The sequence below is a fragment of the Poecile atricapillus genome, chromosome 11, assembly GCF_030490865.1.
Source record: "Poecile atricapillus isolate bPoeAtr1 chromosome 11, bPoeAtr1.hap1, whole genome shotgun sequence".
NCBI classification, from domain to species: domain Eukaryota; kingdom Metazoa; phylum Chordata; class Aves; order Passeriformes; family Paridae; genus Poecile; species Poecile atricapillus.
This window is the reverse complement of record NC_081259.1, coordinates 9,845,169-9,869,623: the sequence shown is the minus strand read 5'-3', so window position 1 is coordinate 9,869,623 and position 24,455 is coordinate 9,845,169. Positions and strand designations below refer to the sequence as shown.

The 24,455-nt window shown below is 42.8% G+C and overlaps 1 protein-coding gene across 4 annotated transcripts in view; it reads right to left on the bottom strand.

Annotated features, from left to right (window-relative positions):
* Positions 1-11,269: 11,269 nt before the first annotated feature.
* The window catches only part of HOMER2 (homer scaffold protein 2), a 53,524-nt gene continuing 40,338 nt past the window's right edge, over positions 11,270-24,455 (bottom strand). Inside the window, exons 4-10 of one of the 4 annotated variants that reach the window (XM_058846736.1) lie at positions 20,105-20,197; positions 18,973-18,999; positions 18,690-18,874; positions 17,017-17,173; positions 14,736-14,846; positions 12,664-12,744; positions 11,270-11,557 (exon numbers count right to left, since the gene is read on the bottom strand). In XM_058846736.1, the coding sequence (XP_058702719.1) occupies positions 11,369-11,557; positions 12,664-12,744; positions 14,736-14,846; positions 17,017-17,173; positions 18,690-18,874; positions 18,973-18,999; positions 20,105-20,197 (843 nt within the window). In that variant the 3' untranslated portion in view covers positions 11,270-11,368. The remainder of the gene's footprint in view (positions 11,558-12,663; positions 12,745-14,735; positions 14,847-17,016; positions 17,174-18,689; positions 18,875-18,972; positions 19,000-20,104; positions 20,198-24,455) is intronic. The other 3 variants (XM_058846738.1, XM_058846737.1, XM_058846739.1) reach the window with 3 other exon arrangements.

The following is a 24,455-nucleotide window of genomic DNA, read 5'->3' as shown; positions in this document are numbered from 1 at the left end:
GCCACAAGCAGCCCTGGCCAGAGCAGCGTCCAGCACTGCCCTGCCAGCACACGAAAAGTCTGGGGAAAGGCTGGCCAGGCTGCAGCTTGGGAGAGAACCTCCTTGTCCTCCTGGGAGACTGGGGTTCCCCCAACTCGAGCACAGTTAATCGCTCTCAGTGTCACAAAGGCATTTGCAGCTCCCTTCTATCCCCAGGCGATAGTCTAAACATCATCCCACGGGTGTCTTTGCGGAGCCTTGGCAAAGGCGTTTCCCTGAGCCCTGGTTCCCATCCTCTCCTCACCCAGAGGAGTGCAAAGGCTGCCAGCTCCGACAGCAGCAGCGCGGCATCCGTGTGTCTGGGCTCCACGGCAGTGGGCACGGCAGACACCGGGGGTGAGGAAATGAGTCTGTCCCACTCCTGGAGACGAGCTTGAATCACTTATGCATCGGCAAGTGACTCACTGCCCTTCCCACAGGCTCTTCCTGCCAAGCAGAGGTGACAGCGAAATAGGATCCAGTGCCTACGCTTCCCCAGCCTACGTGGGGAGCTCTGTGCCATCCCCTCCTGCCGAGCCCGGCTGGAATGGAAGTCCCGGGAAGTGTACAGGAGTGTACAGGAGTGTACAGGTGTGTGCAGGAGTGCACAGGAGTGTACAGAAGTGTACAGAAGTGTGCAGGAGTGTGCAATAGTGTGCAGGAGTGTGCAGGAGTGTACAGGAATGTACCAGAGTGTGCAGGATTGTACAGGAGTGTGCAGGAGTGTGCAGGAGTGTGCAGGAGTGTACAGGATTGTACAGGAGTGTGCAATAGTGTGCAGGAGTGTGCAGGAGTGTACAGGAGTGCACAGGAGTGTACAGGAGTGTGCAGGAGTGTGCAGGAGGATGCAGGAGCCAAAAGGAGCTCTTTGCCTGTGTGAGCAAGTATCCTGCAAGTATCTGCTGCTCTTTCCCTTCTGGTTTCCAAATATCATTCCTCTATCACTCATCCCTGTCCTCAAGCCATTCCCCACCCACTGAAATGACTGTGCTAGTGACCGTGGGACCTCCACAGCATTAGGGAGTGATTAGTGAATCACTGCAATTTCTCAGGTTTCAGAGCCAGGGATTATCTTTATAAATGGACCCAACACTGCTATAGATGAACGGGATTGGAAAGGTCTCTGTTCTTCAGGGAACTCCAGCATCCTGTTTTGCAACATTCATCTTCAGGCTAATGAACAGTACAAACCTGCATCCAGAGAAAAATTAAAGCCACGGCTAATGGTAGCAAAGAAATAAGTGGCAAAAGACTAAATGTAAATAGCTTTGAAAGTGGATATGTTCCAGTGTGATGTGATGATGTAAAAAGGTTGCCAGTGCTGCTATTATTTATAATTCCCCCAATGTCTGAATTCCCTCCAGCCAGCATACATTAAGTACAATCCAGGGCATATGCAACAAATCATATTCAATGATGAAAAGTCAGGAGAAAAGCAAGAGCTCAATCTCTCTTGATTACAGCAGCCACAGATTTCTTTTTCATAGACTGCCAGTACTAATGAATGGAGAGGACATAGAAGGAAAACAAAAATACTCAAATAAACGTGCTTCATGTGCCAATAGATGTATCTGCTCATAAACTTGATTAATTAAATGCAAACCATTGTCAAGAAATGTTGTTCAGGGGTTAAGCTCTCACTCAGACTGCAGCATCCAGACATGGATATGGGCACATGGTCCTGGAAAGCTGCATGGGATCCTGGATACAACCACTGCTACACACAAACACAGGAGGGTAGGTATTTATGAAGAGATCCATTTTGTGGTGGAGAATAGAGCAGGATTGATTTGGTAAGATGTGTCCCACTGCTGTGCCTGTACAACTGGAATACAGCCTCAAAACCAGAAGCTAGACCTCATGTTGGCTCACAAAAATTCCGATTTTTCAACATGCAGTTTTCCATCCAGAGATCATTTCATTGCAGACAGTGCTTCTGAGAAGATCCAACATTTCTGAAGTTATTGAAATATGTTCAATGTTCAGGAAAAATATCGAGACCCAAAGGGAATTTCATAGCACAAAGACCTGCCTTTGAAAAATTCAGAGGCAGAGGTCAGAGTTAAGCAGCACTCAGCTGCAGTGCTCTGTTACACGTTCCTAGCAATACATTATTGCAAGAGGATCGGAATGTTTGCCTTGCAAAGGTTGGCTATGCTTTTAAAATTCACCAGGTCTCAGATCTCCACAGCCTGAGCAGCTCCATGACAGTGCTGCCCTGACATTGTTAATGACAAAGTGGAGAGCTGTGTGGCAGGGCCTGGCACAGCCCTTGCAGAGCTGCCTCACGAGCCTTTGGATGGCCATTTTTAGCCTTGCTTGCTGAAATCAAACCTGGCACTGCACCTGGCAGGGCATTTTTTTTCTGTTTTTGAAGGATGATTGGACTTTGCTCCAGTGGGTTCAGTGGCTGAAGCAGGGCTGCACCACCACTGCAGGTCTGGCTGAGCTCCTGTCATCACCTGTCTTTGCTTTCTCAGCTGCTACTGACACATTTTTATTTCTAACATTAACATTTCAGTTGTTCTCAGGAGAACAGCCCATGTATTAGTCTCACTGATGCTGCTCTTCTGCTCTGGTTGGCAATGCTGATTATGTAAAGGATATTTAATGTCGTAAATAATTAAATTTTTTTACAAGATTTTGGCTACTTTTTAGGAGTAAAAAAGAAATAAAAAGAAAATGTATGCAGTGAATTTGAAAAAATGCTCAAGTCTTCTAGGAAGTGGGGAGACAGTTAATAATATATAATTAACATATCTTCCTTTCTTCCGTTGTTGGTGCAGACATGCCTTTAGATGAAAAGCATGGAAAATTAAAAGTGTGTGGGACTGAGTAATGTTGAATTTTATGTAAGTTCAACCTAGTCACCAGCTACACATTATGGAGAGAGCAAGCCTGTTCCTGCTCAGGGATCTCATCCTGTACTACCTTTATACAGGTCTCCCCATGGTGCCATGCTGGGGGTTTTCCTCCAAAACAAAGGAAATTATGGCCTATCTCTTGCTGTGTTTTTGAAGGAATACAAAGTGTCCAAAAGGAGTATATATTAAAGGGTTGTTCATCCACTTAGAGTCAAACATTTGATTTAAAGTTCACCTCATGTTTCCATCAGACATCCAGAGGTGGCACATCACAGCTCAGCAGCCCACAATCAGGTAAAACACTTTTTAATGTGTGGCTGTGTAAGGACACAGTCCATTGAGGAGGCTCCCAAGTTTTCTGAAAGGAATCCAGATATGAAAATTAAGGGTTCACAGACAGCAGCAGCAGATATCCCTGCTGGAAGCATCGCTCACCACTCCCAGACCAGTGTTTCTTTTGGAACCACTGTTCACTTGCACTATGAACAGCTGGCAAGGAGCAGCCCTTCACACAAACCAGAGACTTTCTGATGCTAAAAATGTACCCTGGGCTTAATGAGGCAAATAGGACACAGAAGTGCCAGGTGTGGCTGCAGCAAACAGGTACCTCTGTGCCCAGCAGAGGCACTGCCCTGTGCTCACATGGATGAGTGGGAATGCCCACTGTGGGACCAGCAGCTTGCTAGGAACAGAATGAGGCTTGCTTCTGATAATTGTGGGTGATGGGATGTACTCAGAGATACTTCTGTTGTACTAACATTCATAATTATGCAAACCCAAACAGATAAATGGGTGGTTTTTTTTTGCTAAGGACTAGAGACAGTTACTTGCATTTTACTGTGGTGCACGTAAGCTGGTTTTGTAGATACTGGTTTGTAGACCCTGGTAATTCAGAGACTGCAAGAATTTGCTGTACTGCTTGTCAGAACTATTGATGGCTCCTGGTTGAAAAGCTCTAAAGGTCAGGGGCAGATGAGTTTCCTGCTCACCCCAAGGCTGACATTTGCAGCCCTCTAGCCCAGAGTAACAAAGGCACAATGAGCTGCAGCCGCTTAGCAATCCTCAAACCCTCTCATTTCCTTTGGGGAAGCCTGGCTGGGTGCAGAGGCAGAAACCCTGCTTCTGTATGATGGCTAGAGCAGTGCTGAGAGTGTCCTTATGTAGTGTCTGAAGATGGACCCTGGTGCTCTTCCCTTCCAGGGATGTGCTGCTGTGTGTGTGGTGTCACCGGGCTGCAGCAGGGACCTTGGAGAGGGCTCATCCCTCATCTGAGAGGGCTCCCATTAACTGCTCGCAGCTGATGCAGGAGAAGGGTGTCAAAACACCCCTCGTTTCAACACAGGGTTAATCCCAAGTCCTAGGCAATTTCTCCAGAGACAATGCCAGCTTCAGCCGCTACCAGGGGCAGCTGCATCAGTTTCAGGAATCACAAGAGGGTTTTCAGTCCTGAGCGTACCCCAAACAGGGCAACAAAAAGCTGCTTCCTGACAGCAGGCCCCTCTCAGCACACAATAAATCCAAAATTTCATCTCCAAATATTTATAAATTCTACTTTTCCAGTCATGTAAGTACCACTAGTCCTGCACCCTCTCTGACTGGGCTAATGGAACAAAGTGAAGGAAGACAAACAGTTCAAAGCTCCACCTCTTGAAAAATGAGTCCTTGCGGTTTCCAAGTCTTGATACCATACATATAGAACAAAAACACATTCTTCTGATCAAAGGACAGCATTCCATTAAGTTCAGACTTGCAGCCTCAAAGATATTAATTTTCTAAAGTCAATGAAGACAGTGAGACAAGAGATTTTACTTAAACTATATATTTTTACATAAAACAACTTTATGTTACAATAAAATCAGATAAAAATCACAAAGTTATATAATAAGTTCATAAAGAAAAAAATCAAGTTTTCATTTTATAGATATAAAACCCAGCATTTACTGCTACTAGGAGTCTAAATATTAACATTGACTGTCTATGGTCAATTTGAAAAAAGAAAAAAAAAAAAAAAGAGGATAGTACTTCTTTACAGCAGACAAAATGAGGTAAGAGATGTTTTACAATGATCCAACTGTAGTAAACACTTCAGTTTTCATTGAAACATATACTAAATATAATAAACCCAAATAAAAATATACATTTAGAGCACTGCAGTGTTTTCCCACAGTTGTATATCAACAAATTGTCATTCACTAAACTTTACTTGAAACAATAAAAACAGGGTGTATGTTTATCTTTAGTACTAAAACCTCATAATAATCTAAATATTTTGGTATAGCAGACCACACTAGTACACTCTCAGAACTTTCAACTACAAGGGATATATTCATGTTAAAAACGATGTGCTTTGTTTGTCATTCATGATGAGCTTTATAGAATATTATGTTCATGATCACTATTAGGCAATTAAATGAAAACATCTAAATGCTGCAAAATACTCTTTTTATTGAGCATAGCTTTCTCATCACATACCCAGGTTAATCAAAGTCCTGCAAACTTAGAAGTTTAGTTCACAAATCTTACATATCGGTCTTTTCAGCTAGTATATGGCTAAAATAATTATTGCTGACCAGTGTTAAAAAACCAAACAAAACCAACCCAAACAAAAATACAATAGCAGACAGATTTTTCTCAAGTGCCTTTCTTGTATGTACCATTATTATTAGGTAACTAAATTAACTAACTTTCAAAATGTGCATATAAAATTTTTAGAGGTATAGGCACCTTCATCTGAAGACTGTATGTTCAGGCTACCTGCCAAAAAAAAAAAAAAAAGAAAAAAAAAAGAGCTAAGACAAAACACAGTAGAAAATCAAAGGCTGGACATCCAACATCCCCCAGGGATGCAAGCAAAGCCTTCCTGGCAAGGACCAGCTCTGCCCACAGCCTGCAGGAGATCCGTCCTTTGGGAAGCACCTTCATCACATTACTCATTCACCTCCTGACTCTATTTCACTTCAGGTACCTTATCATTTACCACTGAGAGTGGTATTTAAGATGTGCAAACTTTGTGTCAGGTGTACATTCCAATAGTGAGCCTAAAGCCCTGCTGAGCTCCCGGGGGCGCGGGACTGCAGGCACAGCATCCCTGGCCAGGCTGTGAGGGCCAGCTGGGGCTCTGTGGCTGTGGGTGTGTCTGGATTCATCTCGTGGCTGTGTATTGCTTGGCCTGACACACAGGTGCTTGTTGAACACGATCCACAGAAAGAAAAATTACCTTAAGGTAGCTTTCTATCCTACCATTGCTAAATCGTGCCCATAACCAGACTCTGCCAGCCCAGCCTGGGACTCCTTGCTGCCCCTCAGCCTCCCAAAAGCTGGACCTGCCCTTCCACAGGGTCCCTGGTACTGCTGAGGCCCTGTGGGACAGGAACAGCTTTTCCTGCTTTTGACTGGAAGTGTCTGACCATAACCAGAGCTGTGGCCGCAATGCTCTCTGGGCTCTGTGTGTGTGGACGTGGCACTTCCATCCCCCACACCACCACCTGTGATATGCTGAGGACTTCTTGATATTTACAGGCTTGACAAGCCCAGAAGTGCCTGGACAAAGGCAGGTGAGCTGGTGGATTGGTGTGGCCATCCAGACCTTTGGCACATCCACAGCTCATGGGGAGAGCACATCTTTCACTGAAATCTCTGCTGAAACAATAGCCAAAAAAATTTGCTGCTGCTGCTGTTGCCTTCCCTTACACCCCTTCCCTTCAGATTTAGCATCAGACACACATTCAGCTGAGCGAGGCATTTCACCCTGACAGGGGTTTTATCTTTGTTAATCCATAGGCTCAAGAAGACAGTGCTATATTCCTTACAAGCTGTTGATGCTTTGAAGAGTTTTGCCAAGGTAGCTCTTTGGAAGAGCCTAAGGAAGAGCATGGTCTTGTAGCTGAGAAACTCCCACCACTGCAAGGTGGTGACAACAACAGGGAATTTTCCTTCTGTCACTTATGATGCAGCCAAAGGCTGCAAAAAAATTAATAAGGAAAAGAATCGATACTTGCAAAAATAAATAAATGGCATAGAGAAGAGAGCAGAAGTCTGTGGACAATTTGTGCCCTGCTGTGAGTGGGATGTGTGTTCCTGTGCCCAGCAAGCACTGAGCAATGACTGGACAGGGCAGGTGAGCCCCTGCCTTAGCACCACCAGTGCTTTGGCTGGTACCCTTGTAAGACAATGGCAGGGCAGGGACAGCAGGCACAACAGCAGAAACCCTTCCTGCTCACCTTAATTCACCAAGCAGCTTTAAAAAACTGCCCTCCCTAAATTGCCCACATAAAAACCAAAACAGGTGTTTGTCCAGAAAAAAAGATATTGTCTAAATAACATTTGTTTTCTGGCCACAGATGCACCCAGTGTAAAACAAAGAAAGTGAATTCTTTGAATTCTTGGATACAGAAAATGACAGATGGTGTTGAATTTCATAAAGAAAAAACAGTTTTCTTCCAGTGAGCTCACTCAGTGAAGGAGACACCAATTAGGTGTAGACAGAACACTGCAAAGTACGGCAATTGCTGAAAATGCACTTCTAGGCCAAACGGAACTGCTTGTGAAGTTGAGTCAAAATTGGCAAAGAAAGATTCAGCCAAATAATAAAAAACCCCAAAGGTTAACCTTTATTCTGTGTAACAAAGTTCCATTTTTTCATTTTGAAATAATTTATCCCTAATATGAGACTAAAGTATTTTTCCAAAATGTGACATAATATATCTAATGAAATATTCTTTCCCCTTGAAAATAATTCTATCAATTTTAATGTCACTTTTGCTTTTATGTTATACAAGGTATACCTGTTTTTTCCTCATTTTGTCAAAACCCCTCAAACTGTAGCATTATTCAGCAGCTCTAACATCACCTCAGAGAAGTCTCTCAGCCAGAGGTCAGTAAGACACACTCTGTCCTGGTGTCACAGGAGGCCAGCAGAGCTGGAGCTTCCAGGTTGCTGATGTGTGGCAGGACCCGTGGTGGTGCAGCTGCCAGAAACCCACACAGCAAGTGCCAAGCACATGTCCTTTGTTAAGGAAAGACCATGTAAGTGAGGTAGGAGAGATCCTGCCATAAAAACCACTTAGAGGGAGAAACCTGTGTCCAGAAAGGGAGCTCAGGGTCACCCAAGGTGAGGTACAGCCTGCTATAAACCTGTGCTCAGGCTGGGTGGGAGTGCTGACCAAGGCATTGCTGACAGACACAGGGGAACCAGGATTAGCCCAGCACTGTGTAACAAATAAAACCAAGTTCTGCAGATCCTCTCTTGGACAGGGATGGAAATTTCTTGGCCCTGGCAGTGTTTAGGGCCACCCCTAAGCAGGTGTCTGTGAACTCAGGGTGCCCACAGGGACAGGCGAAATTCCAGCTGTGCACAAAAGGAGGGTCAGTGCATCTGTGGGATGGTGTGTGCATTTTTCTGGGGGAAGGCTGGCTGCCCTGGTGCTCCCATCAGGACAGAAGAGGCATTTCAGTGCTGGGATGAGTCTCAAGAGGAGCAGTGTGAGGCTCTGTTTGGCACACAGGTTAGTGCTGGGCCACCAGAGAGCACCAAGGAATAAGCAGTGTGTGACACCATCAGTCCCCTGGGGTGGGGACAGGGACAGGCTGGAGAGGGCAGCTGCAGTTGGTGCCCAAACACTCCTGAGAGCATGCACTGCCACGCTTTTTTTCTCTTGAAGAGGGAAAATCCAATGAAAGAGATTGGAAGATTAAAAGAGATGGCATTTTGGGGAGTTTAAGTGATTATATGTAGAAGCTCTCAACTTACTACTGTTGGGAAGAAAGAAGAAAGAAGGCAATTATAACAAGCCCTTGGAGGCTTGAAGGATGGAGTTTCCCACAGCATAAAGCTGTGTACAGGCATCCCTAACAACTCAACATCAGAGAAATAGCAGATATGTAATGCATACATCTGGGGCAAGATAGAATAGGCAGGGCAGGGATTTATTTAAGGACTCCATTGTTCCTCTGGCAGGCACTAAGCACCCAGAAATAACTGCCTGTGTCAGAGCTGTGCAGTGGCTTAATGTGCCAGCATCAAACTCCATCTGTTTAATCAATGCAATCCCATGGAAACACTTCCCTTGCAATTTAAGGGTGGCTTAATACGTTCCTAATGAACTGGATCTTAGACCTGACTAAAGTGAAAAACAAAGATCTGGATTAAGCCAAACAGTGTAATTTTTTCACTGACTCTTTTGCATCCTTTTACCCAGCATCATGCCAAAAACAAAATTTATGTTGAAACAGAGAGAAGCCCTAAGATTACTCAGCAGGAAAAGGAAGACAGGGCACAGTCCTTGGTGCAAAAGCAATGAAGCACTGTGAGGAGCAGGGCCCTGACTGCCAGTATTGCTTGCAGCTCTTAATTGTGTTATCCTGTGGTTCCCAGCTGATGCAGGGACGAAAAAGCAGCATGGGAGGAGAGGAGAAGCAGGATGAGCTGCCTGCTAAATTATGGTGTATATCTGACTTTCTATCACATAAAAAGACTAAAAATGGAGACTACTTGTGCACAACCACACAGTTTCTGACGTCATTTTCAATTTTGAGAAGTCTGATCTAACCCCACATTATGCAACTGTTGAATCTTCCATGCTGGCAAAGTCTAATTTTCACACGCCTACATGCTATGTACCTGATTTTTATTTTTATTTTTAAATATCAACAGCCTAAACCAATTTTTTTTTAAATAGATTTAAATGGTCATAATGGTTATGAAAGGTCCTAACTTTACATCCATTGTTTCAAAGGAGTAAAAAGCAAAAATACTCAAAGTCCATTCCAAAAAACAGGCAATGAAGATAATGTAATAGTAACAGATGAAATGAAAATTCAAGGGACAATTGCAGACAGATCCCATCTCCACCATGGGGATTACATATTCATCTGTGAAAAAGTATTCAATGCATGTTTCACCTACAACCCACCTTTCTTTTAAAGGCCACTTTAATAATCAAGATGTGCCAAAAAAAACAAAAAAGACCTGAAATTCCAAGGAAAGCTCTGAAATTCCAAGGAAAGCACGGCCATTTTATACCAGTCACTGCTGGGAAGCACTAACACAGTGCTTAACCAAGCTGTCATCGGAATCAAGCAAATAACAACATCACGTACACAAAAGTACTTTCCTGAATTAAGATCCCAAGTAAACACTCTCAAAACAGGTTATGGAGAAAGAAGAGAAAGAAGCTGAAGGAAGTTCTAGGGGAAAGAGCAAAGCTTGGGCTGGATTCTCCTCTCTGTCCCTTTTTACATCTCTGTCTGTCATGAACTGAACTTCCTCCTCACTGAAGGCTGGGGTATGAGCTTGCATTTCTCAAAACACTCTTAGAGCTGCTGAATAATCAGTTCAAGAATAAAGGAACATTTCTGCCTCTCGGATTGAGATGGGTTTTTTTTGTACAACCTAACTTGGAGACTAATCCCTACCCTACTGCCAGAGAATGCAGAAATCATAGGAAAGGACTTTGACTTCACATGGCCATCGCCCTGCCAGTCGCCTGGGCAGAAATTTGCTTCTGAGCAACACCTTCCAGTAACCTTAAAATGCTTTTCAGATCCATGTCTCCTTCCTCACTGCTGCAGAAGTCAATCAACAACAATCAAGTTGCACACAGAGGGGCAAGAGTCCTGTACAAACCAGCAACATACCACTTTTAAAAATAAATATCTGGTCCCCAGACTCAGGTGGGCATTTTTCAGAGATGCACATAATGATGGAACTATATGGGTTCAAAACTGAAGGCCAGAGAGAGGTGATGCTGCTAAGCAAGAGAAGCTGTCCTCACTGACTGGTAAGACACTTGACTTCAAGAGCTGAAACTCATTTCTGCATTGTTGACTGTTCTGTATGGATCCAGGCAAGCACATGGAACCTCTATCAGAGGTTATCTGAAATCCACTGCAATTTTTTTTTTTGGTGAACCAGGCCTGATTGACATGGTCCTAAAGATACTGGTATCTGTGAGAAGTGATTTTCCTGACTGCAGCTCATCACAGGCACATTTTACAAACTGCAGGGGCTCCAGCTAATCCCTCTGCTCCACCACGGAATAAAGTCAATCCTGCTAAGAGTGCTGATAGTCTGGACAAGAAAAAGACTTCTTTTCTGTTTCTGCGGTTGCAACAGCCCTTAAGAAAGATATAAATTTCCCTGCAACAACTAACTGCATATTCATTTTAAGGTAGGTCTAGTTCCAGATTCCTGAGACAGAACCTTCTACCTGTTCCCAACCCCACAAAGCCAGAGCAGCAATATAGAAAGTTTCTAATCTCAACAGAATTCAGTGAGCAGCACGATTGGTTTGGTAAATAAACAAACAAAATAAAATAAACCCACCAAAGAAAACCAAACCAAAAACCCACAGCAAATTTTCAGCCTCTATGTACAAAACCAATGCAAACAAGTGGAACATTCTAGTTATATTTTGTAAAACACATGTTTGGGATCAACAAAACATCAAACATCCAGACCCTAGATTACAAAAAAGATCTATTGCCATCTAATTGTCAACCCCAAGTTTAGACAGTCCTTGTCGGAAATCATGTAATTCATCTATCTTCCCGTCTAGTACATCTAAAAAATTCTTTAATTCAGTTTTAAGGTTGGTCTGCCTATGTTTGTTCTCTTCGACTTCTGTCCTTAGCGTTCTGACTTTCTCTTCAAGATCTTTGTTCTTTTTCTCAGCAGCCTTAAAGACAAAAGAGACAATAAGATGAATCACAGAGAAGAAGGATGAGCAGCATTTCATAGATTAAAGCAACAAATGGCAGCGGGGCTGTGAGAGTTTGCTCGAACTTCTGTAAACTGATTAACACAAGCACCTCTGAGAGCAACTGACATGAGCTTGTCTGATTAAAAGCCCACGCAGGAAAGGACACAGATTAACTGGAAAAGATGCTTTGCATCAGACTTTGTCATTTGGTTGATATCTTCAAATTCAGCTGGATTTAAATCGTGCACTGTGCATACATTTCTGTCATTGCTACAGTGCAGAATTAGACACTGTGCCATCAATTACATACAGAATTATCTACGGTGGTTTAACCTTGAAAAACAAACTTAGGAAATACTGTCTGAGGAATAAAGTTGCTTTATTCAGCACTTTGGGATTTATTAGTATTTTTTTCAAGTTCTGCTTTGCCTGATGGCTTATTTATTGATTGGATTTTACTTCATCGATGGGACTGCTCATTTTTGTTCTCTTTTCATGTATTAATTTATTGCATTTCCACAAGACCTGACTCAAGGAGGCAATGCCCAAAGTCCAGCTGCTGGCTGGGGCAGGGCTCCCGAGCCACGGGCACATGCCAGCACTGCTGGAAAGGGATGGCACAGCACACAGACACATCCTCAGGTGAACTTTTACTCCTGGTGCTGAGCAGCTTTACTCATCTGCTTCTTTCCCCAAAGCCTGCCCTGGTGCCACTGCAGCAATCAGCCCCAGGCCTTGGGGAGATGCTCAACACAGGTGGCAGTGGTGCACCTCCATGAGCCCAGAGCAGTGGAAACACGGGATACAGGATGGCCTGGGACTGCAGGAGATGGGTGCTACATCATCCCAGGCAATGGAGCTATTCTGCTAATCAATCTCTGCAATGGAGCCATTTAACCACTCCTGTGCTGGGAACGGCACTGTGTATTTTGCATGTAGTTAGCATTTTTTGTTTTTACGAACTGGAGCTCTTTTGCCTCAAAACACTGAAGTCTGAACAGAGAAATGTATACAGCTATGAGAAAAAAAAATAAAGGAAAGGTACCAACTATTTTGAAATTAATTTCACTGCTAAACTGTACCTGCAATTGTTCAGATACAGATTCACATTCTGACATTAGCTCTGGTATAATTTCACCCTGCTTTCGAAGCTCTTCCAGTTCCTTTGAAAACATAAAAGAAAAAATATTAGTGCAAGCTTCAATTTAAAACATAATGGAAATCTGAAGATGAAATGGCTTTGCATATTTTATTGTATTCTGCACAGTATTTGGATGGAAAATAATCAAAATAACCTGCCTGCATTCCAAAATTGCTAATTTTCTACAAGAATACATTTTTTCACTTTAATTTTTACTTTGCATTTCTAAAACAGGCAAAGTAATCCAGTCTCTTGCATGAATTCCATGAATTATATTAATAAAATCTTAGCCTAAACCATATACCTATGCAAAAGATGTATTAAATACCAGAAAAATCTGAATGGCTGTAATGCTACAAGTAATTTATAGATGGTAGCAAAGAGCAAATTAGACAATTTCAATGATGTATGACAGCAAAAAAAAAAAGGCCAGTGGCTTTACCAGCTGCACATACAGAGACATCATTACAGAACACAGGTGTAATGGGCTTTCCTCCATGGTACAGTTCTGAGAACCACCTACTCCTCCCCCAAAATCTGTATTTGGTTCTGTCCTCATTACCCAAACTGAGCAGACTTGATGAAGGGAGTTAATGGAAAAAGCAACAGCAGGAATCCATGTCTCTGTTGGAAATAAAGACAACTTGGAAAAAAGTGCAAGATCCTCCTCCAGAAACTGCCCATGTAGGTGATGATCTCCAGGGAATGCAGGGGTACACCCCTGGACTACCTGGACTTGTGCAAAGCACTTGACACTGTTCCACACAAGAGCCTTGTCTCCAAGTCAGAGATGTGGATTTGGTGGAGGAACCACGTGGAGGACAAGCATCTCCTACATGAGGAGGGTATCAGCAACTTCTCTTACATGGCCATGCCATGAGCAGACTTCATGTGGGTTTGGATTCCAGACCACGAAAGATTACATATGGGTAGTTTAGAGCTAATCGAGAACATGCTAGTGTAAGCATGAATTTTTAAAACAAGTTAGTATATTTTCAGTTTAAATGGAAGACAGTCTTATAAAATTCACAAGTCAATCAATTTTCTGGTTCATTTGGTACAGTAAAAATGTGAATCTTGAGGAGAATTATAGGAGAGAATAAGGGTTGTTATATATGCTATTGCCATAGAAAGGTTGAGAAGACAGCATTACATTTTCCTTTGAAATATAGGGCTGAAAACCACTATATTTATGACAGTGCATCAAAATCCATCTCCTTAAACTATTTCCTTGCACCACCACAAAACCCATTAACAGCAGTGCTTTTAAGAGCACCAGCAGAGATGCTGTAATGGCACATGGCAAACTTTACTGCACTGCATTTCCTCTTCAGCCAGCACAGAGCATTTGGTCACTGTGACAACGGAAAAAAAACGCTTCCCATTATTTTCCCCTCTTCTGGGGTTCCAAGACATCATCCTCCTTAGAAAAATTAACACCCTGTAATGTCAAAAATTACAAACTGGGTCGCTCTAGATGAATCTGAATTTCTCCCTCTTGGCATTAGTCCTGAGGTCAAAGCAAGACCATAAACCAGCAAAGCTGAAAACTATGGGCCATCCAGAAAAAGAAACAAGACTTGTTACACAAATGTCAAATTATTTTGTAAATTATGTCTTTTTAACAGCAATCTTGATGCCTATGGGAATTTTCAGCATGGGGAGAGTCAAATGAATCTGTTCTCAGCACACATCTGTCTGGCACTGGGCACCAAGTTTCACCACTGGCTCTTCTACAAGGACAGGTGGTGTGTACACCAAGGCATCCTTTTCTAACCCCTGCCAAATTACAGTGTGCAGTCACAGCACATAACACATCATGGAACTTGGATGGAGAAACACTACCAAACAAGGGACTGTCCATGGAAAACCTAGAAACAGGCAACACCCCAAGATACCAGGCTGCTTCTGGTGGTAGGTGAGCCACTCCTCACCAACAATCTATACCCAAGAAGAGAAGCAGACATTCCATCTCAAACATGAAGACACCATTTCTGTGTTCAGGGCACTCACCAGCTCTTTGTCCTGAAGTTCTGTTTCCAGTTCCTGGAGACGTCTACTCAACTGTGCATTTCTTTCCTTCTCTTTATTTATTTCATTGCACTGTTCCTCCAGTTCTTCAATCTTTAAGAAATGTCAGACATTAGGTGAAATTTCTCAAATTTCTGAAAATCTGGGGCAGAACACATCTGATGAAATGGACATGGGATCTGTTTCCTAAATCATAGCATTGGATTCACTGCAACCAAATTATCACTTTTTTCCTTCAAAAGAGTCAATTTACACACCCACTAGGAAACCCTGGGTCTCTATTTATTCTCTCTTACAGTCTCTCTTATAAGTACTCAGGAATGCAGAAAACACTGAGCTGCTAAAATAAGTGGAACTGGGGATAAAATCTGCACTTCACTCCTATGAAGCCAACACAAGGCTACAAGGAATGGGTTTTCTTAACACAACGAGAGGAAGAAATCTCTTGGGGGTTGCTTATTATTCTAGCTGGTGTATGAGGGACACAACTTCAAAACTTTGGGGGGAGAACCAGTTCAGAGCAACATCTGCTGCTTTGTTCTCTCGCCCAGGGATGTGCTTTGCTCTCTCCAAACCTCCTGCTGCCAGCTCTGGACTCAGCTCCCAGGAGATGCACTTCCCACAGGCCGATGGACCAGCTCATTAAAGTATGTACTTTAATTCTCAGCTTCGTGTTGCTTTGGGATTGTAACTTCCCTCATTTGAAGGTAGAGCGATATGCAAAAAATTCTGACCCAATTAATAAAGCAAAAGGAGCTTCCCAGGGCACTGCAGTGGTGCAATGTGAGCATTGAGCAAAGAACCTACTTGGGGGAAAACCTCAGAAAACCTCCCTGCATGGAGAAAGACAGCACATTATACAGGCAGTGTTGCTGCACAGTCTGGCTGTCACCAGCACGGTGACTTTGAAGAGGCAGCAAGGTGGTGTTTTAATAATTTCTTCTCTAGTACTGCTACTGGGATGTGGCATGTGTTGATGAGAACAACTTTTCCCTGCAACAATACAGAAAGGATAATAACTACCCTGCAAATTATGATATTTTCCCATAACATACTGTTCCAGCCTCTCATTTCTCCCCTATCCATAAGAGGCTGGATATAGGAAGCTAAATCATGTAACAACTAATATTAATTTTTCAATGTAACATCAGTTAATACAGCTGTGGTTTGATCTCTGCATTACCACTGTGCACCCATAAAACACAAGTGAACAAACAGTGAGTATTGGCCTCAGAAAAAAGGTTGTTCCAGAAGGATTTTCAGTGCCAACAAACAACCCAAACCACTTCCAACACTGAAATACTACCTGCAGCCTACTGACACACAAAAAGACATGTAATTCCTTCCCTCTTCAAAAGCAAGCACTAAACAAACAAAAAAAAAATCTCACCAGACTGATACAATCTGATCTCTACTTCAAATGTCCCAGTAATCCATCTAAGTAGCAGGAAAAGGATCCAATATTTAAGAAAAAATATTTAGAATTAATGAATTTAGGGTGAAAATATCCCTGCAAAAGCAGTGCTCATGGAAACCAGGATCCCCCGCGCCCAGGATGCCCTGTGCCCGTAGGGGCTGTTGCAGATAACACAGTATTATCTGAGAAATGGTCCTAATGCTTACTCTAAACCAAGACTTCACAGATTTAAACTTCTGAGTTGTTCTCTGCTGTAGCCATTGCTAGCCCTCCATCTTACACAACTGAGAAATGTCTCAGTAATGAAGGGGAAAAGGCTTTTGCTGATGCCTGCTGGCAGGTTTTTGGATGAGATGTGCCAGGTGTTAGTGCTGGAGGACCTGGCTCACCACCCACATTGCTGAGGAAATAACTCACATCCTCATTCTCCTGCACACTGCTGGGATTTGCTTCTATTACTGAGTGAATGGAGTGGTTCCCAGGCTGGGCTCCTGTGGGTGACCAGGCTACAACCTCACCTTCTGCTCATCCACATCTGGCAGTATTTACTTAAGTGAACTTTGAAAGGGATATGCAAAAGCAGCCCCATTTTTAGAACCTTTCTGGTTTCTCTCCCCAGCCAACATGCCCTGCTGACACCATGTCTCCCAAGTCCTGAAGTGGGGAAAGTGATGTGGCAGCTCCTCTGCTCCCTCCTGCCCGCTGTGTGCGGAGGGAAGCGGCTGCCTGAACTGCCCACCCACCTCCCTTCCAAAAACCAGCCCCATCTCCTGACACACACTGTGAGAAAGAGCAATGGTGGGAGCAGCTGACTGGAGCTGCTCTCCTGTGGGCATGTTCTGCTACCTTGCCCCTCAGCTGGTCGTTCTCCTCCTTGCAGGCTGAGAACTGCTTCTTCCAGTGCTCGATGCTGGCCGCCGACTCCTGCAGCGCTGTGGACAACCGCGCATTGCTCTCCCGCAGCGACTGCAGCTCCGTCTCCCACTTCTTCACATTGGATGAACTGAGAAAAACAGGACACCATGAGGTGGTTTCACCTTGTATTCCTGCGAGCTGTTATGCTTTACTTGTCTGCAAACTCCCCCACCGCGGTGTGTTCACCATTAATTTGTTGCAATAAGAGGAAGAGCACTCAGATGTGTGTAATTGCCTTTAGCCATTAGATGCCTACAGAGAGCAAAAGCATTAATTTGACTGTCTCTGTCAAAACAAAGGGATCTGCCATTTCCAGCAGCAGTGGCCTGCATCTGGAACAAAAACCCTGCTGTCAGAGCAGGGTCCAGCTGCCCATTTGCACTCAGGGGTCTCACCTGGCAGTGCATGGTCCCTGTCACCTCCTGAGCTGTGTGACTGCAGCACCTGGGGCTGGGCACCTGGCACCCCTGCAACACAGCCACTCTGCACATCTGCAGATGGCACAGCAGTTCCAAATGGAAGATTTCAGGGGGTTGACACGATCTATATTTGAATTTATTTTAATGCTGAGTCTTAACTATAAAAGTGTTACATAATGCTGCAGAATTAAACTACTCATTCCCCAAAGCTTCGAGCTGCAGCACAGAGCACAAGATTAGAGGGTGAACGGGAGGAAGGCTTTGAAACTCCCTGTGTGCTCCTTGCTGCCTGCCTGTGGAGGTGTCTTCAGCAAGAGGAACGAGCTAACATTACTGTTTGAAACAGGTTAAGCTACTGAAATGTCAATAAAGAGAGATGTTGCACTTCAAACATAATATATGCAACCTTGGAATTGCTCACTGGATAATGCTGCTTACAGTGATGCTTTGTTTTTTAAATACCTTTTTAAGAGTAGCTTGATCTTGTTAGATTTTCTTTCCATTCACAGATACACATTCACATGCAAGAGGCAGACAAGGCAAGATCCCAATAGAGAATTATTCTATTTTAATGTTGTAGCTTTGCATATTGCAACGCCTGTATTTTCACTACAGCTGCAAATTACTATTCTCAGCATTTTCAAATTATTTATCAAAGCAAATAGCAAAAAATGTGATTTCAAGGGGCTCTGTCCACAATTTAGAAATATCCCCTAAGACTTCCAAGCACTCTGATGAAATTATAGTTCTCACTTCAACTTTTTATGGTCGAGTTCATTCCCTTTCATAATTTTAAATATCCATATCTATTTTCATCAAAGTAAGTGTAGCAAACTCAAAGAGGAAGAAAGATTGGCTTCACATGTTATCAGCAGCAATTGCTCCCCTATGGCTTTAACGTTATTTCTGCAGTTCTAAAACTTCATGAAAGAAGATGGTTCTAGCAGTTGGCATCAGCAGAATAAAAGAGAGCTTATTTCTTCACAAACTACATCAGGAATAAATGAAATGGGAAATACTTCTCAACTGGATACCAGGAGGTACTTGCTAAAATCTGTTCATTCATCCATTCTGCAGCACCATTTAAAATTAATTACAATCTGAATAATTTCTGTTAAAATCATTATCCATCAGATAATTACAGCACGCTTTTCCAGTGCAATTTAGGTTCTACAGGAACTTCACCTTTGGGCTAGAGCAATTTTTAATTTATCATTCTCAGATTTGAGATGTGCCTCAGCAGAGCCACCATGTGATGCCTTCTCGTCGTCTGTGCCATTCACACTTGAAGCTCGAGTGGAAGATGGTGTTTCACGTCCAGACTCCTGCAGCACAACACACAAACGAACACTGGGTGTCTCCTGCATCTCCTGCAAGACCACAACACCAATTTCTTTGTAATCTTGATCCCACACCACTTGGCTGAGACCTCGGCTCTCCTGGCAGAACAGTGGTAACACACACATACCCTTTTCATCTTGGCTGCAATGCTGGTCTGTTTAAAAAGAATGAAAAAATTACAATGATACACAAATGGAAGTTTAAAGCATTCAAAACTTTAAAAAAGTTTATTTCCCTGATATGGCTTGTGTTTTCTAAAAGTTGGTTGGTTTTTTTAAGATAATGAAACAATGCAACACACAAAGTACAAAGAAACAAACAAACAAAAATAATACTGCTCCTCCAAAGACATACTATTCACACACTGTTTGGCACTGACCTCAACAGAGAACAAACAAAGTGAACTACAAAGACCATGACCAAAGGCTTTACAAAATGAGTATCCAAAGTCAGCCACTCAGATCGATATTTGTGGGCCCCACAAACAGGGGTGGTTGCAAGGCTGAAACCATTCAGCAGCTTTTTCTGCTCATTCATCTGAATTCCTCTCTGATCAAAATCTTACTTTCCTCCAAACATTAGCCCAGGCCAGGAACACCTGCTGAGCAGGGTCCACTCTTACCTAAAGCACTGCACACAAAAATACAGCCAACCATTAGAGAGACTGGGACAACACTCAGTTTCTTTGGTTTTTAGGACAGCCAGACCTCGCTGGAGGCAGTGGCTGGCACCAGGTGTGCTGCCTCGGAGAGTTACTGTGCAGATATACAAACACAGGCTTCTTCAACCCCCTGCACCCTGCCCCTGCTCCCACACCACTGCTGCCCACTGCCAAGGGAGCCCTGCACACAGTCAGGAAAAGCAAAGCCCACAGAAGTGGGTGGGACAGATGACAAAAAGAAGGATATTGATGAATCTCATTTACTCTCTGCTGAAGCTCTACACTGACTTACTTCCCAGTGACTCAAACTGTGTTTAACAGCACAAATCAAAGGATGTATAGCTTCCCCTGTTATTAAAAAAGTTGTAACAGCTCAAGGACTGCTGAAAAAAATTAGATTGAAATGAAAGTAAAGGGCATGGAGGGATGAAAAATATTCCTCTGACAATGCTAATGTCCAGCAACTGACAATTACCTTCAGCAATCTCAATTTTATATACTTTAAGCTGGCTGCCAGAAGCTGGCACAGTCCATTTGAAAATTTAACTTTAAATTATTTATCCTGTATGTGTACAGGTATTAAAACTAAATTACAAACCTGTGAATGATTGCTTGAGGTCTCAATTTTCTCTTGAGATCTGTCTCTTGCAAGTTTGGCAGCTTCTTTTACTTCTTGGAACTTCTCTGCAAACTAGAAAAAGCATGAAAGATATTTATTAACACGATTTATCATCTGTTGAGCCATTAAGATTGCTATCTTCATATGGTATAGATGTCCAAAAGTGAACAACTAATTTTAATAATTTAAAATTTTTGGCAAGAAAAAACACCTTAATTCTTTGGCAGGATGGTTCTTCCAAAGGAAACTAGTATGTTTCTAAAAGAGGGACATTTCTATAACTCTGGCCAACCACAGTAAAAGCCTATGGGGGAAAAGGAACATTTGGTGTCTCCTGGTTTGATTTGGTTCTGTTTCCTCCCCCTTCTCTCCTGTTGACAGTGAATTAAAGAAAAAAATACTAAAGACATATGTTTAGATAAAAATATTATCAATGTCTTCTATTCCCAACAGCAAGTGAATTCAATTAAAGAATGCAAATAAGTTCATCTGCAGGAAGTAAGCAAGGGATTATCAAGACATAGGAAAAAGGAGAAGGTAGATCTCAATATATGATGTAGTCTTATGAAAACACAACTTTGCTGCTTTAATTTTCTTATTACTTTCAAAAATAAAGGTAGAAGACTTCTATAAAGATAAAGGCTTGAATGCTTCCTGTAAAAGCGCTGTATCAAACTGGGGGAGGTGAGAGGAAGGAAAGATAAAGATAACAATCCCAACCTCTATGAGTTGCTATAGGACATCTGCTCCAAAGCCAGCCTGGCATTTTTGAAATACAAGTATTATCACAGCCAGTCAGGGTTTCAGGGCTTCAAACACTTTAAATAACATTTAAAATTTTAAAAGGAGGATTATAAAGATGGGAAAAAATGGTATAACACATGATTTACTTTTAAAATTATGATGTCTGCACTATAAGAATAGGTAACTTTATCTTTCAGCTAAAACTGCTTGGTCTTGCTTGCCTGTGTTTTGAGAAACTTAAAATGCTAGAATGGCAAGACATTTTAAAAGTAAAAATATAAACAGATGTATTATTGCACAGTTTATGACTAAAGGATTGCCATTATAGCCTTGGATAATTCAGAACACTTACGAAAAAACTGTAAATGAAAGCATGAAAAAAACATCCAATTTTACAGTTGAAGAATAAAAAGAAACATTATTCACTTAGCAATCTTGCCTTCTAAATTTAGATTTACAGCAGGTATTCAGCATGCTCTCTCAGTAAAATGCTGGGACTGTAGAGACCAATTAAATAAATCTCCATTTGGTCTAAAAGAAATCCAGATTTACACATGGAGGAAATGGCAATTTCCAACAAACACACACACACACGTCATGGTTAATCCCACATTCCAAAGGGTGAGTGGCACTCTGGGTGCAGCCTGTGATGTGTGGTGATGCTGGTGAGCGAGGATGGAGCTCTGGGGTCCAGCTGTTCCCTTTGCCACAGCTGACGTTGCCCTTGGATGGCAGCAGCTGCCATCCGATGGCATTGCAGTCTCTGCACACACAAATGACTTGATTACCTCTCTAGCACTCCACAGATCGTTAAGAACAACCACATTACATTTGTGCCTTTAGTGATTTAACTCTAACTTTACACAAAGAGTCTCTCCCGCTGTGACAGAGCAGATATAACCAGCTGATTATTTCTAAAATATTATATCAATAGTAAGTTCTACATTTGTGCTTCTTGTGGGTAGTATAAGGCTGGTTTGAGTCTGCCTTTTATAATAAATCTTCCTCTTTTACGATAAATCTCTTCATCTTATGTATGGAAAATTTATGAGGGTTCTTCATGGATGATACAAAATATGAACAGACAAAAAGAATTGGAAGTGATCTATCAAATTTTATTTTGCAGCTATCTTCGTAAAGCACACAGGAGACTGCTGTGAAAAATTATGTGAGCTGGGAAGAAAAGGACATTTTTCCACATTTCCATAATAAAAAAATTGCATATGATTGAGCAACGCTAATCTTCAATACTAACCCCATAATGACCTCATTGCATAAACAATTTCAGTCATGTCTCTAGTTCGCCAACACATGTATTAAACACATTTGCATTTAGAAAGTGATTGCAGTTGTGAGAGGGGCAGTGCCAGCCCCAGCTCTGCAGCACTGCAACACCCATTGCACAGAGCAGAGCAGCAGGTTCTGGAGCCAGCCAGAGCCCCAGGCTGGCTGAGTGTGGCACAGACACAGGGCCAGATCACCGGGAGAAATCAGAGCTGGTTTCTCCCTAGTAACCGACTGCTTCTGCCCCGAACACAAATAATTGACAAATAATTGGTACCACAAAATCATGCCCCACCTCCAAGGTCTAAGTTGACTTTGACCCATCAAACCATTACAACAAAGGGGGGTGCTTAATGAATGCCAAATTCCTAATGAAAAAGTGCATTCAGTAAATGAAAACTTGGTATGTATGGTCTCAAGAGGCAGTGAAAATCTAAATACCCCAAACCAACTATAAGAATTCATAATGTTTCCTCTCCTTAGCTCCATGCTTGCCCTGTGGCAAAGTTCCCAAAATCAGCAAAAAACCACAAAACAAAACAAAACAAAAAAACTGGAGTAGGGGAGATGCCAAGTGAATACCACCCCGACAGTCCATCATGGGTTACAGGACATGTCTTCCCACGCCGCAGGAAGCTGTGTGACTAAGCTGCAATATGGAGAAGATTTGCTGCTATCAACACTTGTGAAGCCTTTTGGTCAGGCAGCTGCAGCCATGAGCACTGCTCGATTAGGAGTCTTGGCCAGTGAAATTTAATGGGGACTTGAGGATGCTACTGTGCATTGCACAAATTATTTAAAGGCTGTTCTAATCCACAGTTAGTTTGTCACCAGGAGAAATATATATATATATATTCAAATAGACCTCCTTAGCATTTTATACATTAAAAAGCATGATTTTGTATGCATAAATTTTAAGCTCCTGGTCTGGCATTATATTTTATGTCTCCTACTGACAAATTGTGCCAGTATCAGATGAAACAGCTGCTCCCACCCAAAGCAGGCTCATAAATATTTCATCTCCCTCTCGGTTTGCAGCAGGCTGGGTGATGTGACAGCCCCGGGGGAGCACCGCTGTGCCGTGACCCACAGCACACACGTGCTTTTCCCGTGCTTCTCCCGGGATGAGCCCTCAGCACGGGCCAGATGGGTTCCCAACAAGGCTATTTACCCCAGAAAGTGCCCAGCAATTTGCTCCATCCCAGGAAGGGCATGTCCAGCTCTGATGCCAGCTGGACCAGTGGCTGTGCTGTGTGCTGGGGCAGTCTCTGCCCCGAGCTCGCTGCTCTGCAAGGCAGTGGCTGGCACACATAATGTGCAAGAGTGCAGAGAAATAAAGCCCAGGGCTTCCCAGGGGCCAGAGGCAGCTGCTTTATGATGTGCAAAGTCTGGCTTTACTGGGTTTCTCACCCGTATAAATCTTTGTCCCTATGCCCTTGACTACCTGCAGCTCCTCATATGTAGCACAGCCTCCTCAAAGCACCCTGAACGATGGCAGAAATCTTCCTTAACCACTTTGTGTGCAAAGCTCAGCACTACCAGTGCAGCACCAGCCCCCTTTCCACAGCCACACACCGCCAGCTTCCCCTGATTCCTGCCTCAGCTTGGCTGGAGCAACGCTTGGACAATGCCTGGAGACCCCTCTGAGGCACAGGGTCGCGGGGGAAAGCAGGGTCAGCGAGTCCTGCAGAAGGGGAAAAGGACCCTGAGTAGGACATCAACTTTAAGCCCTGGGATTTTCCCAATCAATGTGAATGGTAATTAGGTTACTGGGTCACGGAATGCAGTTTTCATTAATGGCTCATGTTTAATTTGAACTGCTTTTCCCTATAGGTATGGATTAATGCTTTAAGTTTCTCAAGAGAAGCAAAGCATCAGAATGAGGCAATGTCTTTTATTAGGCCAAGCAATGTACTTAAAAATGCAGTCATTTTTAGGCATGCTAACCTCTTCTCCTGCCTCGTTATTTTCCGTTGCTTTCAACGAACATTTTTCAGCTTTATTTATTTATATTTATTTTAAGCCAGGGCTATTGATCTCTGGTTTAGGGGAGTTTTAGTGTGCCCTTCCAATTCCTGACTAAGCACTTCAATTATTTCCCGTAAAATAGGCAAGCTTTAATTTATATCTTTTATAAGAGTATAATGATATTAATATAAAATGAAACTTGATTTTATTATTCCCAGTGCACTTATATAGTTGTAATCTCACTCTCAACTCTGATCTTTCTTACTAATGGCTCAATAATTAAACTGAGAAACATAGAAAATAAAGGAGTATCTTTGTCCCACTGCTTTGCATG